Source organism: Pteropus vampyrus, unplaced genomic scaffold, assembly GCF_000151845.1.
Source record: "Pteropus vampyrus isolate Shadow unplaced genomic scaffold, Pvam_2.0 Scaffold146, whole genome shotgun sequence".
NCBI lineage: Eukaryota > Metazoa > Chordata > Mammalia > Chiroptera > Pteropodidae > Pteropus > Pteropus vampyrus.
In genome coordinates, this window is record NW_011888927.1 from 2,824,276 (window position 1) to 2,839,660 (window position 15,385).

The 15,385-nt window shown below is 36.8% G+C and overlaps 1 protein-coding gene across 4 annotated transcripts in view; it reads left to right on the plus strand.

The window, feature by feature from the left end:
- SATB2 (SATB homeobox 2) overlaps positions 1 to 15,385 on the plus strand; it is a 182,233-nt gene that overhangs the window by 15,433 nt on the left and 151,415 nt on the right. For all 4 annotated transcript variants that reach the window (XM_011369214.2, XM_023535984.1, XM_023535983.1 and 1 more), the window contains one exon: positions 10,437 to 10,613. In XM_011369214.2, coding sequence (XP_011367516.1) covers positions 10,437 to 10,613 — 177 coding nt within the window. The remainder of the gene's footprint in view (positions 1 to 10,436; positions 10,614 to 15,385) is intronic.

Sequence of the window (15,385 nt, forward strand, 5' to 3'; positions counted from 1 at the left end):
GTACCCAAACTAAGCATTTATTGTAAACAAGTTAACTGCCAAGATCTTATATTCTGTCAAACATAATTATATTGAAGATTGATGCATAGGTTGAAAGTGAGTTTGAGGGAGACAGTTCTTTTTAACCAAGGAAAGCTTCTGAGATGCAGCTTTTTTCTTCCTTTGATGTGACTCAGTGAAGTCGTCTTGCTCACAGCCAGCTTCTCCTGTATATAATAAACACAGGCTTGCTCTTTGAAAACATATCTGTTTGTCAATCCTACTTCTATTAAAATAAAGAAATGAATTTATATTCATGGAGACTGTTAGGTGTAGTTTCTTTTATCATCTTTATCTAAATCTGGGCAGCGATGATGCTAAGATAAAATAGCATTTCTCACCATGACAGGCAAGGCCTCCTTAGCCACACTGAAGTTCACACACAAACGTAAACTTGACCTCTAAGTTAACCCCAAAAGGAACACCTTTCTCCTTTTATTTGGAGTTTAAAAAGATGTCTTTGACTTATCTTTCTGTTATTTTGTGTTGAGTTTGTGAGATTAGAACTATTTTGAAACTGTCGCCTATTTGGGGACGGGGAGAAACTGCCCTGATATGCCTCGTTTTGTGGCTCAGAAATTATTTTAGAGTTAAAGAACTTATGAACTGAGAGACTATTAGAGGAGTGAAATCTTTCTGAATCTGAGATGTTTCATATTTGGGATTACCTGAATTTAAAATGGTGTGGTACTTTTCCAATATTTGGTTTATTTGTTTATTTTTGCTCTTTTTTTTTTTTTTTTTTTTGCTTTAAGGAAGGTAGAAATTCTACCTTTAGCTGGGTGGTATCCTTTGGATAGTACATATCGAGGATGAAAATAAGATTTTCAGTGGATTTATATGCAGCGGCTTAAGTGGTTTCTTAGTTTTTTTATGTTAATATTTTCTTTTGGAAATTATATAAATTATGAAGAGGCTGTCTTAGAATCATAAAGTGAAAAAATACACTAGTGTTCTGTGTTCTATTTTTCTTATTTAAGTAATTGCTATAAATTACACAGGTACATATATACTTAAAATATCTTGTTTGAGAAGTAGTCCATCAGTGGGGACCCGAGTTTTCCATCTGCCTGCTGGGTTTTATTAACTTCATCTCAGTCACAATAATCATATCCTATGTATTGCAGTCCACAGATTTCAGTATCCCCTTAGGGAACTGCAGAATACACACTACGATTTTCACTTTCTTGCTCTTTCCTCCTATTCTTTCGTTTTTCTCCTCCCGGTGTTAGCCCTTTCAAGAGCTTGGTTTCTATTACATCCCTGTGGAGGCATTTGTTGGGTACAAGAATGAGAGTGGCTTTTAGTAGTTGGGAAAGGATGGTGATGGCCTGTCTAAGTTTGGCTTCGTGAAATCTGCATTCATTTCACAGTGACGATTTTGATACATCTATGAAATGTCCATACACGTTTTGCTGTTTGAATCCTAAACATAGACAGTAGGGTTTCCTTTTGTAAGAGAGAAAGCTTTTTATTTTTCACTATAAAAACTTTACCTTTTCAGGGTTTTATTTGATAAAAATCTCTCCACTCTAGTATGATTTCCTTTGGGGCTTTGCACCAGTGTTTGATCTCAATTTTTAATAATTTTGGTGAGTTAAACTCCCCAAAGAAAACATGCTTGTGCTGTGAAATATTCCCACTAGAAATCTGAGCAGTCTTGTCTTATTGAGAGCCGAGTGCTTGATTCCTTTATTAATTCCTTGCTGGAGAACCTTAGTACAGTTAACTTTTCTTTAACACTACACTGGAGGAATTAATCAAGGGTTTTAAAATTTTAATTGTTAAAGTAGATAAAATAACATTTAGGTAGAGATCAAAACCTGAGGTGATGAAGCAAATGTAAGCATAAAAAGTTTTTACTGACTCCTTCTGGGGACTCTGATTTGCAAATTACTTTTCCAGGGAGAATAATGAGAATGAGGGGAGTGGAAAATACATCTCCATTTAAATACTATTTAAAAAATTATCCTCTCAGAAACCTCCAAAATAAATTTTTTCTCAACAGAGGACAGAAATCCTCATATTAATGAATTACGGTATAGCTAATTTAATGTGCTATCAAGTCTCAAGGCTTATTAATATATGCATTTCCAACCCACCGTGAAAAGAACGTCAAGAATTTAGTGTTGAACTAGGAGATTCTTAAACAAGATGCCATATGTTTGAACTCTTCTGTGATATACAAACTTGCATATTCTACTCTTTTCCATTTTTAAAAAATTTGAATCTGGGATCAGTAAACATTTTGTTTTTTTTTTGTTTTTCTCTGTGGCTACTTAGTTTAGGAAAGACACTGTAGCCCTTCAAGGCTGGACATGGCTAGTACTTTGGATAAGACCCCCGAGGTTCCAGGATGTGTACAGTCACGGGACATAGTGCTGCTGGTCACTTAAGTTGTGTACTTATCGACTGTGATGCCTTCCTGGTGATAAACCAACAGTTTTTGTCAACAGTGTTCCTGTACAGCCAGCCTTGTGGTCTGATGCGCTTTCCCCAGAGAGCATGGAACGAGCTCCTGAATCTACTTGTGTGGATCGTTTCCTAGAAAGATTTCCTTGTCTGCTAATGCTGAGGGCAGTACAGTAGGGCCAAAGTGATATAGACAAGTTAGGCTGCTGGGGTGTCATGGGAAAAAACCAGAACCGACTCTGCCTGTTAATGGTGCTTATTAATGTCTAGCTGGAATTAGCTCTTTGTTAAACTGAGCCAAAATTTATTTTAGGCCGGCTAAAGGTCCAACTTAGGGGTGGGAAGAGGAGTAGGTGACTGAAGAAGACCTCCCTAAGTCCAGCCCACTTTGGAGAAGGAAAAGGCAGCCCTCTCATTCACTCTGATGGATATTTCTGACATCAGGAAGTTCAGTTCCTTGGGTCAGGCTTGCTATGGCCAAGTTCCCAGGTGTAGCTTAGGCTTTTTTGTTTAGATAAGTAGCCACACTGTGCCTCCTGTGTACTGTGAAATCCTGTTTTGCAAACTACCAGGCCAGCTTGATTCTGCCACCACATTTCTGTAACTGAAAAGTATTGAAAGACCTGGAATTTATCCTTCAGACTTTAGATCTGACTTTAGGTTGAATTGTGACCTCTCAATTTGGGGACATGTCTGGAATCAGAGGTCTGGAATACCAGATCCATTTTCCTTCTCTACCACTTTAAGCCCAATTTGAGCCTTTTGGGTAATAAGTGTGAGAGGGCCGGAGTTCACCTGGCTAACCCCACTCCTGGCCTATTTTTGTTCTTATCTTCCAAAGTTAAGATCTGTCTCAGGGGCTGCCAAGTAGCTTCTGGTTTTACTAGAGAGAATTAGGAGAATAAAATATTTCTTGAAGATAATCTTATCCCCTTTGCATTCTACCTCCCCACCAGGGGAGAGGCATCAAGGAGCTTTATTGTTAAAACTTTAGTTGGAAGTCTAACGCTAAGATACAAGCAACTAGATCAAGGATGAACATGAAATAGAGTTTTTGCATGTTTGACTCAGCTTGTCCCTTAGAGTAATTATTAAGCAAATTTGCCTTGTCTTTAATTTTATGGTTGACTCTGTTTCTGTGCCTGTGAACAACCCAGGTCTTTGGCTGTCCCATCTCTGTCTCTGCTCCTGCTTCCTCTTCAGTAACAGTTAAAAACAAAACAAGCAACAAAAGCAAATGAATTAATCGTTTAGAAAATCTGTAGTTCCCAGGCAAAGGACAGAAAGGAATTTTGGAAAGCGGAGCAATTTAGAGGAGCCTAGAGGATCTCTGGTCCATCTTTGGGTGGTCCCCTTGCCCCCCACCCCCAAAGTTTTTGTTGTACTCTTATCTTAAGACTGGTGAGAACATGTCTTTATTTCATTACCTGAAATTCTTTCCATTAGAAGTTAATGTGGGATACAATGTGTTTCTTTTACAATGAAAATATATTTATGGAGATTAAGGCACTACTAAACCATCGCAATAGCAAAGTTTAGCATCTTTTTATCTCTTTGGAATTTTTGAGCTTAGCCCCTGGGGGAATGGGTGGCTTGAGTGGAATGGTGGAATGTGGAGCCTCTGGCTACTGTAGCTCAGGAGAGGACAGCAGGGACAGAAAAGAGTAGGAAAAGATACATTTGATACATTTTGGAATTTTGCCTGGGACCCCAAGGAGGAGATGAGGGACCCCTTATTCTTCCTTTCTGTTTCTAGTTGCAATTCATGGTGCTCAAACTTGTCTTTGTTGTTTTAGGGTAAAAGGAAGTGTCTAGAGGTTAATATTAGCAAGTTATTTCTCTTCTCGTCTGTGTGACCGTGTCTCTGTGCACACACAAACACGTGCATGTAAGAGGGAGGGAGGGAGGGAGAGAAAATAAGGTTATAGAGCAAGTAAGTGTAGGGCAAGTAAATGGTTGTGTTTTTCTTGTAATTTTGCAATAAAGTAGTTGCCACCACTCCCTCCTTTCTCTTGCAGTCCTCTGGGAGACCCTGTATTATTCACTCTGCTCAGTTTATGTAGTAGAATTGGTTTCAGTGTTTTAGGAGTTCTATGATTTATTGATTGTGGTGGTTGCTGAGTGTAGAGCTTTACTTCAGGTTTGGTTTTATATAAAAAACAGACACGAGAGTCTCTGCCCTAAAACCTTTGTAATCTTCAATTAGCCCTGAGACCCTCTCAGGGGATAGAACCAGATATACTGCCAGCCACAGGGGAGGGAGTAGGCCCTGTGGTTACCTTCCTTCTCCAAATAGATGGTTTCAGGAGCCCTTTGAAAGAGGGAGGAGAAAGGCTAGCCTCTTCTCATCTCAGACTGACTCCTGTCATTCAGGGGTTAGGTCCAAGAATGAGGGTGAACCCAGGATCCAAAGGGGCTGGGGAAGAGGTTGGAGCCCATGCTCATCCACATCAGCAGATGACCTATTATTTGAGCCTTTCTTTTGTCTGTGAGTGACTGAAGGTTAGGAATTGTGTTAGGTTCCATCTCTTTGCCTAACACAGTGCCTGGTGTGCGGTAGGCCCTCAAAAGGTGACTTCACTCGAAAGCAATGCAGCTCACTCATTGGACATAGCAAGTGGTGAAGGACCCCTTACTAAAAGGCTAAGCCTCTAGATTTCTGTGAGCGTGGGTTTGGAAGTATTGTTTTTGACCCCCAAGAAAGCAGCACGCTTGGGGCTTAGGGCTGGCTAACCTGAGCTGCTCTTCCTTTGCCTTGCTGGGTTTATTGGGCATGTTAATTATTTTCCCATAGTTTCAGTTTCTTTATTTATTAAAGGGGAATAAGAATAGTCCTCTCACAAGTTAAATGTGGGGAGAAAACAAAGGTACGCAGGTATGTCCTAGGGTGTAATGAGTTAAGAGGCGCTACGCCAGATAGAGATTGTGTTGTGTCCTAACATTTGTGGAAGGCGGTGGAATCTAGTCCTCTAGACCCCTGGCTGCTGGGCCTTACTTCCTCTTCCATTGCTGAGAGTAGGCACCCAGAGCATTACAGAATACTTGTTCCTCCGGTCCCTTTCAGGCCAGTGTTGTGGCTTTTCCTGAAAACTCTAATTGTTTAAAATGAAGGGAAGGGGAAAAACGCCTTTCCCTTCTTAAAGAAGTTGGATTAATATAGTTAAGAATAAAATAATAGCCTACGATTTCCTTGATGATGCAGAGAAGAAATCACCTTAGATTTTGGAGTTTAACCAGGAGTATATCTGTCCTCAAGTCTCTTAAGATCTGGCTCACAGAGGAAAGATAACTGGGGGGCATTCAAGAAATGCTCAAGACAATCGCTCTATTGTCCTAGTTATCAGTTTTGGATGAATTTATCGTCTGTCAGAAAAACCATTGTATATGTTGTTTGGCAGATTGCTTAGAGCAGCTCTGTCTGATAGAAAGAAATTGCGAGCCACGTGTAAAATTTTAAATTTTCTTGTAGCTTCGTTTTTTTAAAAAAAGTTAAAAAAACAGATGTAAATAATTTAACATTTTATTTCACTCAGCGTATGCAAAATATTTCTGCATGCAGTTAATTAAAAAACATTCATTGTGTATTTATTTTTATTTCCTTTTTGGTATTAATTCATTGAACTCAAATGTGTATTTTATACTTACAGTACATCTCAGTTCAGGACTGGCCACATTTCAAGTGTTCAGTTGCCTCGTGTGGCTAGTGGTTGTGTTGGGAAGGAAGCTTTAGAGTATAACGTATGGTGCTTTTAAAAACACTTTTACCTTTTTGCTCTGGGGCACATCGAACATTTTAAGCCATAATTATTTCTGTCTTATATAATCAGACCATTCAGTGATTATTAGTAACATTTTAATTCTGAAGAAGTACTTTTTAGTAAGTATCATAAACATTGATTATGGGCCCTGAAAAAAATTATTGGCTTTTTTGTCCTTTGTAAAATGGTGCTCATAATGATTTTGAAAAAAAGAAAAACAAAATTAAGGGCTATCTCTTAGCAAACTTAACTATGTTACATTGTTTAATCCTTACAACAATCTTATGATGTAGATATTTACATTTTGCCTAGGAGGAATTTGAGCCTCAGAGAAGAGAGGTTAAATAAATGATCCAAGGTCACTTCCTCAGATAAGGAGAGATAGTGCCAGGATTTGATTCAAGAGTTGCCCACCTCGGGACATGAAACTAGTTACAACCACCTTTAACCATCTCTCTGCATGTTGCTATTCGTATGGCTGTGGTGGTGAAGATCAGCTTAACTCTTTATAATTATACACATTTCAGAAATGATATCATAATGAAAATGAAAATTTGAACATCGTAACTAATGACAGTTAGGAAAGTTCATTTTTCTAGTAGAGAGTCCCATGCTTATTTTGCCTCTATAACAGAATTCACCATTTATCTCAGCTGTCAGAACTCTTTAATTTTTTGCAAATGGCTAGGGTTCTGTGCCTGTCCTCTAGATTAAACTACCTGCTTACCTCTCACATTTGTAAAAGGCTTGCAATCAAAACGTTCAAAGTTCTCTACTTGATCATCTGGAAATGGGTCTGTGCTACAATAAAAGAAAAATAATGCCATAAGCTCTAGATACAGGGCTAAAAGAAGAGTTTTTTTTCTTGACTATTTCTAAATTTTGTTGTAAATGCATTTAAGTTTTACATTGCTTTTTTTTTATAGGAATGCATCTTTTAATTCTTCTCATTCTTATTTAGTTTTAAAAGTGCTTTCCAAGCACTCTCCCTCTCTTTTCATCCATTGTCACTTCTTTCTCTTCCTTCTTTCCTTCCTTCCTCCCTCCCTCCTTCCTTCCCTTCTTTCTTTCTTTCTTTCTCTTTCTTTCTTTCTCTTTCTCGCTCTTTCTTTCTCTTTCTTTTTCTTTCTTTTCCTTTCTTTTCTTTTCTCTTTTCTCTTCCCTTCCCTTCCCTTCCCTTCCTTTTCTTTTCTTTTCTTTTTTCTTTTTTCTTTTCTGTTCTTCTTTTTTTTCCCCTCTCTTTTTGCCTAGAGAGAGTGAGATACCAGAAGGATAAATATCTTTTTTTGGTATATATTTCTATTTATCCTTTTATAGTCCCCCCCCCGCCCAACCAGGGGATTTGCTATTTTTAAAGGCTTTTAAAACTTTCTCATTAATTTTCTTTTTCCCACACTTGACCTCAAGTTACTCTTGTCATTATCACTAGTAGTTGAATCTATTTTTCCTGGTTTCCTCTTGTTTTGTAAAAAGTGTATTTCATTGTAAAAATTTTATAATTTTTTAGAGTGATCAAATTCTAGTAAAAAGCTACTTTTTCCTAGGGATCGAATATAACCTGTTTGTGATATTCTTTGACCTCTCATATATATGGACTTTCAGAACAAATAATATTATCATATATTCTGGTTAATATTGTTTTATTTTATAAGTGACCTCAAACTTTTTTTCTCCTTTTTTAAAAAGTAGGTGGTGCTTATGAGGGATGAGTGCTTGCTTTGACAGTATGGCATTATTGTTATGTCAGAAAACAATTGCTTCTTTCAATCACCGCTTAAAATGTTTAGGAAATAGTTCAGTAATTGACACCTTTAAAACATAAATTACTACATGGTATAGACCCCTGTGCTTTAATACTGTATTTCCTATTTAACACATTGAACTTTAAAAAAAAAAATTAATAGGGTCTTCATCTTTTCAATCGACCATACACGAGGATTTATGGTTCTTAAGTAATGGATACATAATAGCTTATGGAGCAACTAGATTCATTTAAAGGTCTTATCTGTAATTCCCTGATGTGTGACACTCAGGTGTTGACACTAGGAACTGCACATGGATTTTTAGCATTGAAACTTATGTACACACAGGTATTAGTGGTGAAGTAGCTTATGGCACCACTGACTACATGGCCCTATGTGTGCATATATTTAAATCATTAAAAGTAGAAATCCACCTGCTTCCTCGAACAAAGATTATATACCAGTACGTAAGAGTTAAAAGGTCTAAACGGAGGCTATTCTCTGCTGGTAAGAACTCTCAGAAATGGGTCCTATAAAACATCATTATGCTCGCATAGGAAGATTTTACAGCACCTGCAACTGCACTGAGGACAGGAGCCACATCAGACTTATTTTCACTTGTATCCCTGACACCATGGGGGATACTTGGCACACAGTAGGTGTTTAGGGAATAAAAATTGAATAAATGAATGATCACAGAGATAATTTGGAGGAAATCTAATTTTTATTATTCATCTCAGGTCTTACATACATTTGGGAATAAACTGGGCATAAATAAATAAGCATTTGATATGCCAATACTGTTACAGTTAAAATACTTATTTCGCAAGGCACCATGTGGGCAGGCTAAATTTTCCTTTTGTCTAAAACAATCAATCCGCTCCACTGTTGTTTCCTATTTTCCATAAATCTATACCATGGATATTGTATTTGCTATAGTTAATGATGCTGCTTTGTTTTTCTGAAGAGTAAACATTGAGTTAATAGTTGTCCCAGGTATGGAATGATATGACTTGTTTGACTATTTTGCAGGCTTAATAATAATTACCATGATCTTTAATGATAATTCTTAATGAGTATTATTATTGTTAATAATGATTATATTTAATAATGACACCCAATACTTATTATCTTTAATAATAATAATTAGCACATGGGAACCAGTTGTACCATTGTATTATCTTTAGAACAAAAATCTAAATCTGTGACCTGGTAGTTTACAGACTGTCTGCTCCCACTCTTTGCTTTTCAGGTCAGAGTGAGTCAGGCTTCTAGGGACCAACCAACAGGGAAGGGCTTCTAGAATAACTCCTATGCATTCTGTACTAAAGGCTGTACTCACATATGCAATTTTACACAGAGGTCTGATTTTTATGGAAAAGTGCCTTCACAGTGACCATCTCTTTGCCTAGCCATCCATCCTTCATAACTTTTGATTTTTCTTGCACAAAGAGAAGACCTAGAGCAGATCCTTATTCCATAACATACTAATTGTATGAATTACATACGACAGAGTCCATATTTATTACTTGTATGTTAGTAAAACTTTGATCTTCTTATGCTGTGGCTATGTTTAGATTTAAATGCCTGTGTGACTTTTTTTTTTTTTTAAGTTTATAAAAAATCTTTGGCAAATTAAACATTTTTTAGCATTTCACACTTTGATACAAAGCAGAGAAATATTTCAGTGACAACAGATTTCAACAGATTTTCAACTAGACTAGTTTACTTTATTCTTTAGGGTAGTTTACTTCTTTTCTCTGAAAACATAAGAAGAGATAATCCCTCCAGTGGTAACATGTTGATGTATAAAATAATAATTTAAAAAGACAAAGTTTTATGTTTGATATATATTATAAGTTAAACAGCAATTAGGACTTTCATGAACAGAGTATTTTCAGGCTAACTCATGACTACTTATTCATCAGGATTTAGAAAAATAAAAGATATAAGCGACCTCTTTTAAATACTTATTGACTTTCTTGTACATATTCACATAATAGCTTAGGCTCTGAAATCAAATCTGTGTTCCTATGAGGTAATTTATAACATTTCCAGACAAAAGCAGTTCTGATCTGAAAATACTAGTCCTCATGAAGTTAATGATAAAGCCATAGTAGTGAAGGGTGCGAGTGTCTAGAAGGTCACCTTAACCCCACTTGTGTGTCAACTGTGAACTTGAGGTCTCTCAGTCAGGGCATCTCTGATTGGTACACTCCACTTTTTAATGACTAGAATCTGAGGGCTTTTGCCACGGCCCAGGGCAATTCTGCTGTAGTCTGATGGTAATAATGGCGTGTGTGTGTGGTGGGGGGAGGAATCCACAGTTTTCCCATTAGCTCCATCTGACTGAGAAGCTTGTTTAATCTGAACCACTGTCGATCACAGATGAGTGACGTTTATAACTGTCTCTTCCCTTCTCATCATGGTGACTGAGATTTGCTTTGTAATGTTTGTGTTTTGCTCTTGGATTTTGTCCCTCCAGGTTTGATGATTCCTGTCTTTTGTGTGGTGGAGCAGTTGGACGGCTCTCTTGAATATGACAACAGAGAAGAACACGCTGAGTTCGTCCTGGTTCGAAAAGACGTGCTTTTTAGCCAGCTGGTGGAGACCGCGCTCCTAGCCCTGGGGTACTCCCACAGCTCCGCAGCTCAGGCACAAGGTATTAATGCATCTCCCTTCTCCTCTTCACTTTTTTCCTGTGTCATGATCTGAGGAAGAATGTGCTCCCTGAAATAATTCTCCAAACCAAGGTTGGTGGAGAGTGATCAGAGTTAGCATCTTTCCCACTGAGCGGCAACATGTTTTTTTGCAGAGTCTTGTTTTCTGGTTGCTTTGGGCATGGGAAACATTTGAGGAGCACCTCTAGAGCCACCAAAATCAACTTGCATCTCAAAGCGATCATCACAGTTTTTTTTTTTTTTCCATTGCTAACTCTCTTATTTTCTTTAAATCCCCAAATTGATATTTTTAGAGCCAGTGCTGAGGTATTTAACTCCTGACTTACTAAACTTTAATACATGACTTATAAGCATTCGGTTTTAAAAATATATTTACTGCAATTTCTGCACTTTACAATCAGCTTTTAATTAAATGGAAAAAAATAAGTTCATCTTACTGTAGTTTTGTGTCTTTGAAAACAGCGTTGTAGTTTTGATATAGTCCATTCATTAAAAAAACTCAGTGTCTTTGTGATCAAGTCCTCTTACCTATTTAATCAAATATTTAAATTGCATTATTATTTCATTTTATATTATACAGCACTGGGGAGCCCATTGTGAGCTTGTGTTGCTTCATTTTGAATCATAGCTCACTGTTTTTTCATGCCGAAGAATTGACAAATAACAACAAAAATACCTCCCATATTTTGAAGAATGTAAAAAAATTTTTTTGACCCAGAGAATAATTATTATTGTTTTTCAGCTGAAATGGTTGAATTGTATAGTTTATGATAATGGTTAGAATTAAAGGAGAGAAAAATGTGACTTCCAGGTTTTGTTTTACATATTAATTTCCTATGTTTATTCTTATAAATTATCATCTTTACTTAACATTTGTGTCTGTGCCAAGAATCTTTGCTATGTTTTTTTTATGAATTCTTCTTCATATAATTCCTGAGAACAATCAGAGCATCTTTTTATTCAGATAAGGAAACTTGAGAGATTAAGCAATTTATTCACAGTTACAAATACGGTGACCAAGAACATGAGATTTAAATTCCCAAGCTCTCGACTCTGATTCTGTAAGCAGATCATTGCTCTTTAAAAAATGCTTTAATTAAGTATTTAAGTTAATCTTAGTTCTACCAAAAAAAGCAACCCATCTGAAACCAGGAGATCAAGAATGTTTTCCCAGGGCAGGTAGTACTTCCTGTATTATTGTGAGTCCAAGTAAATTCTGAACCAGAGCGCTTGGCCTGTCCAGTGCCATAATACAGCTGAATCATAGAGTCCACTGCTTTCAAAGCAGTGTAATAAAGGATGATTCATTTCCTTTCTCTGACGACTTTCCTTCTTGTGTGAGGGATTCAAGATTTGATCTTAAGCAAATTGCATACTGGCACCATTGCTTTTATTTCATGCTATGTGCCTAAATGAAATAAAAGAATCCCCCCTCCTTCCACCCCATAAACTTTTCATGCCATTTTAGGGATATTTTTCTCTGAATGTAAAGGTCATTGTATCCCACTGCTTGCATCCTGGTGTGCCAGCTTCCTGTTTGACAGCGCTATCCATCTCAGTTAGCACGGCTGCTCAACGCGCCGTGAGCTCACATGTGGAGCACAGAGCACTAAGTGGCCAAGATTTGATTCTTGGCACAGACTCAGGGAAGGGACTCTCAGGAAATTTGCACTAGGGAGCCACACTGTTCCATTTAGTGATGTGAACCGAGAGTTCTGCACACCCAGGTGAGATACACTAGCAAGAAATATCATCTACGGTGGAGGATTAAACAGTGGAAAAGTCAAAAACAAATATTTGCTTCCCCAAAGTTTTTGAAACCATGAATAAAAAGCACTAAATACTACAATTTTTAAAAGTTGAATCAATATTTTGAAGGGCCTCTAGGTCACAGATATACTTTATTTTGTGGGTAAGCAAAGGTTTTATCACTTGATCCTCTACTGTAATCTCACAGAGAGAAACAAAAATCACAGTTTATTTTGTTTTAAGTTAGGCTACTGATCTCTGATTTGGATAAATAGAGAAACTTAAAATTGTTTGTTTGGATCTTTGTTGTCGTTCAGGTCATCAAACATGTATGGGTTGCTGCATGTTTATTATAGAACAAATAGAATGCGTGATGAGACAGGTGGTTCATATGCTGGGAAAACAGCGGAGTGGGAGAAAGCTAGAAAAGGAGGTAGCATAAGATACGACTACGTATTCGAGGCCTGAGGTTTCGGGTGTATAGTTTTATTTTGTTTTGGTTTGGTTTAGTTTGTTTGTTCAGTGTTTAGGTAATTCTCCCAAGATGGAGAAGTCACTGGCAAATCCATTCGTAGCTGAGAAAATGAGTGTTCCTGAATCTCTTTTTCTTCTGCTGGAAAATTCAGGCAGAACTAAACTTCAAGGAGAGCAGGTTGCTTGAGCCTATTTTAAAGACTGAGGGTCTTGAAACATGATTTTTCATTTTGACATGACCAGAAAAGAGTTTCAATAATCAAATTAGAATAGTATTCAGATTGCCTTTAAAAGAGAAAATACATTGGCATTGTCATTATTTTGGAATGATACTCAAGTCCCAATGACAAGGCCATGTACCTATGTTCTCTGGGATAGTCAACTTCTTTTTGTGAGAAGGCATTAGCTTCAGGTGAGCTGAAGAGATTTTATAAATAAAGAGTACTTGCCTCTAAAGAATGACAGAAATTCCACTAAAATGGAGTTCAGGAACTTCCAAGTCCCTAACCCTCCTTTCTAATAGTAACCTTCTTTATTCCGAACTGGATATTGGGACCCAAGAAAGTTTAAGGGCACAAGATACTGTCATAAATTATGGGTACCATACTTCCAACTGACCCAAACCCTGCATTTCCTAGCACACATACCATTAACTCTTTGATTCTCAAGGATGTGAGATGCGGGATTCATCTGATCTGCCGTTTTGCATATGCAGAAAGCTGGAAGGTGGCAGGCTCTTTGCTTTTCCCAGAATAGGTAGGCTAAGAGCTAATGAACAGCAAGCACATGTTACATTATATGGTGGACAAGTCCATGTCTCCGAATCAAAAGTTTTCTAATCTTTTGAAAGAGGAGCATTAATCTAGAGTATTGCTATGCAGTAAACCTTACCCCGCTTTCCAAATTAAACTCATCACTCCCTTTATTTTTCTTCCTTCTTTCCTTTTCATCCTTTCAGTTCTGCCCCATAAGGCTTTTGGTAGTAGCCATGGACCTCTCCACATTATCCAGAGAGTTCTTTTATCCAACTGATTAAGTAACTATTTGTACTTGCCAAAGTGGACAGTGAACTTTGGGGGTTGGTAGTGATGGCAATGTGATTTCTCACTGTGCACATTTGATTTAATTTGTAAGTGGGCATTTTCTCTCTCCTGCTTTCTGTAAAATTTTAAGTAACTTTTAAAATTTATTTTTGATCAGCAAATTTAATGAAAAATAAATATGCCAAACAGTAAATAAGCAAAAATCCTTTCTGGGTGGTTATTTTTGGGATCATGAGTATATAAAATTATGGGTTCAAGAGGAGGTGTATTAATCACCATTATTTCTTATTTATGTTGGAATAATTAAATTTATAGAGTGTTTAAGATATTTTAAAAAGCAATAAAGAATAGTTTTAATACAGTATTATGTGAATCAAGCAGCATGCCATATACAGTCTCAATCATATAAAATTCCACATATATGCATAGGAAAAAGACAAAGGAAACATATTAATATGTCAACAGAGTGGGTGGTAGGATTATTTCTTCCTTGTCTAATCAGAAAAAAAATATATAAGTATAAAATTCTACTTCCTCCATGAATTCTTCTCTGAAAAAGTAGGAAGTTATTTCTACCTTGTTCCCCAATTTTGATAAGCAGTTCACATTGTCTTTAATTTACTTATGTGTGAAAACTTGTACGTGGAACAGATATATTTCTGTTGTTTTTTTCTGCTTGAGATTTATAAAAGTATTAATAGATCATTGGTGAGCCTCTGTGAGGTATAAACCAAGGGATTTCTTAGAATCTTAATACTGCTAGGTAACATTGATTGAGCAATTACTATATGTCAGGCACTATTCTAAGAGATTTACATGAACTAACTCATTTAATTCTCACAATGGCTCTTTGAAGTAAGCTATGTTTCCTATTTTGAGGAAACTGAGGCAAATAAAGAGGGGGAAGTAACTTTTGCAGGAGCAACAGAGCTAGAGGGTAGAAGAGCTGAGATCTGAAGCCCAGAGACCCACAGAGTCAGGGTCCTTAACCACAGGGCTGTCCTGTGATAGCCTTGATCACTGTGAGTTTAGAGTTGGGATAGGAGTCAATTCTTCTTTAATACTTGTGCTTTACTTTTAAAGTCAGGACTTTTTGTATATGTGCTGCCAAAGCGAGCACAAGGTAGGACTTTTTGGATTAGGTGCTTATGAAATACATAATAATTATACTTATTTGCTAACAATTATGTATTCAATAATGATGTTATATATATTTAATTTCCATGATAAAATATATAGAGATACTTTTTCTGGGTACAAGACTTCATTAAAAACAAACGAGCAAACAGAAAAACAAACCTCACAGAATTATTGTCTTTTGAAGCCAACTCTTAAAACTATAGTAGGGTCTATAGTAGGTTGAATAATTCCAATATACAATTCTTGCTTACAAGGCCAAAGTTATTCCTGTTATGAAAATAAAGCATATTCCTCAGCATTTATGCTCTTTAAAATAATTAATGCAGCAGTATTAGATGCCTACCATG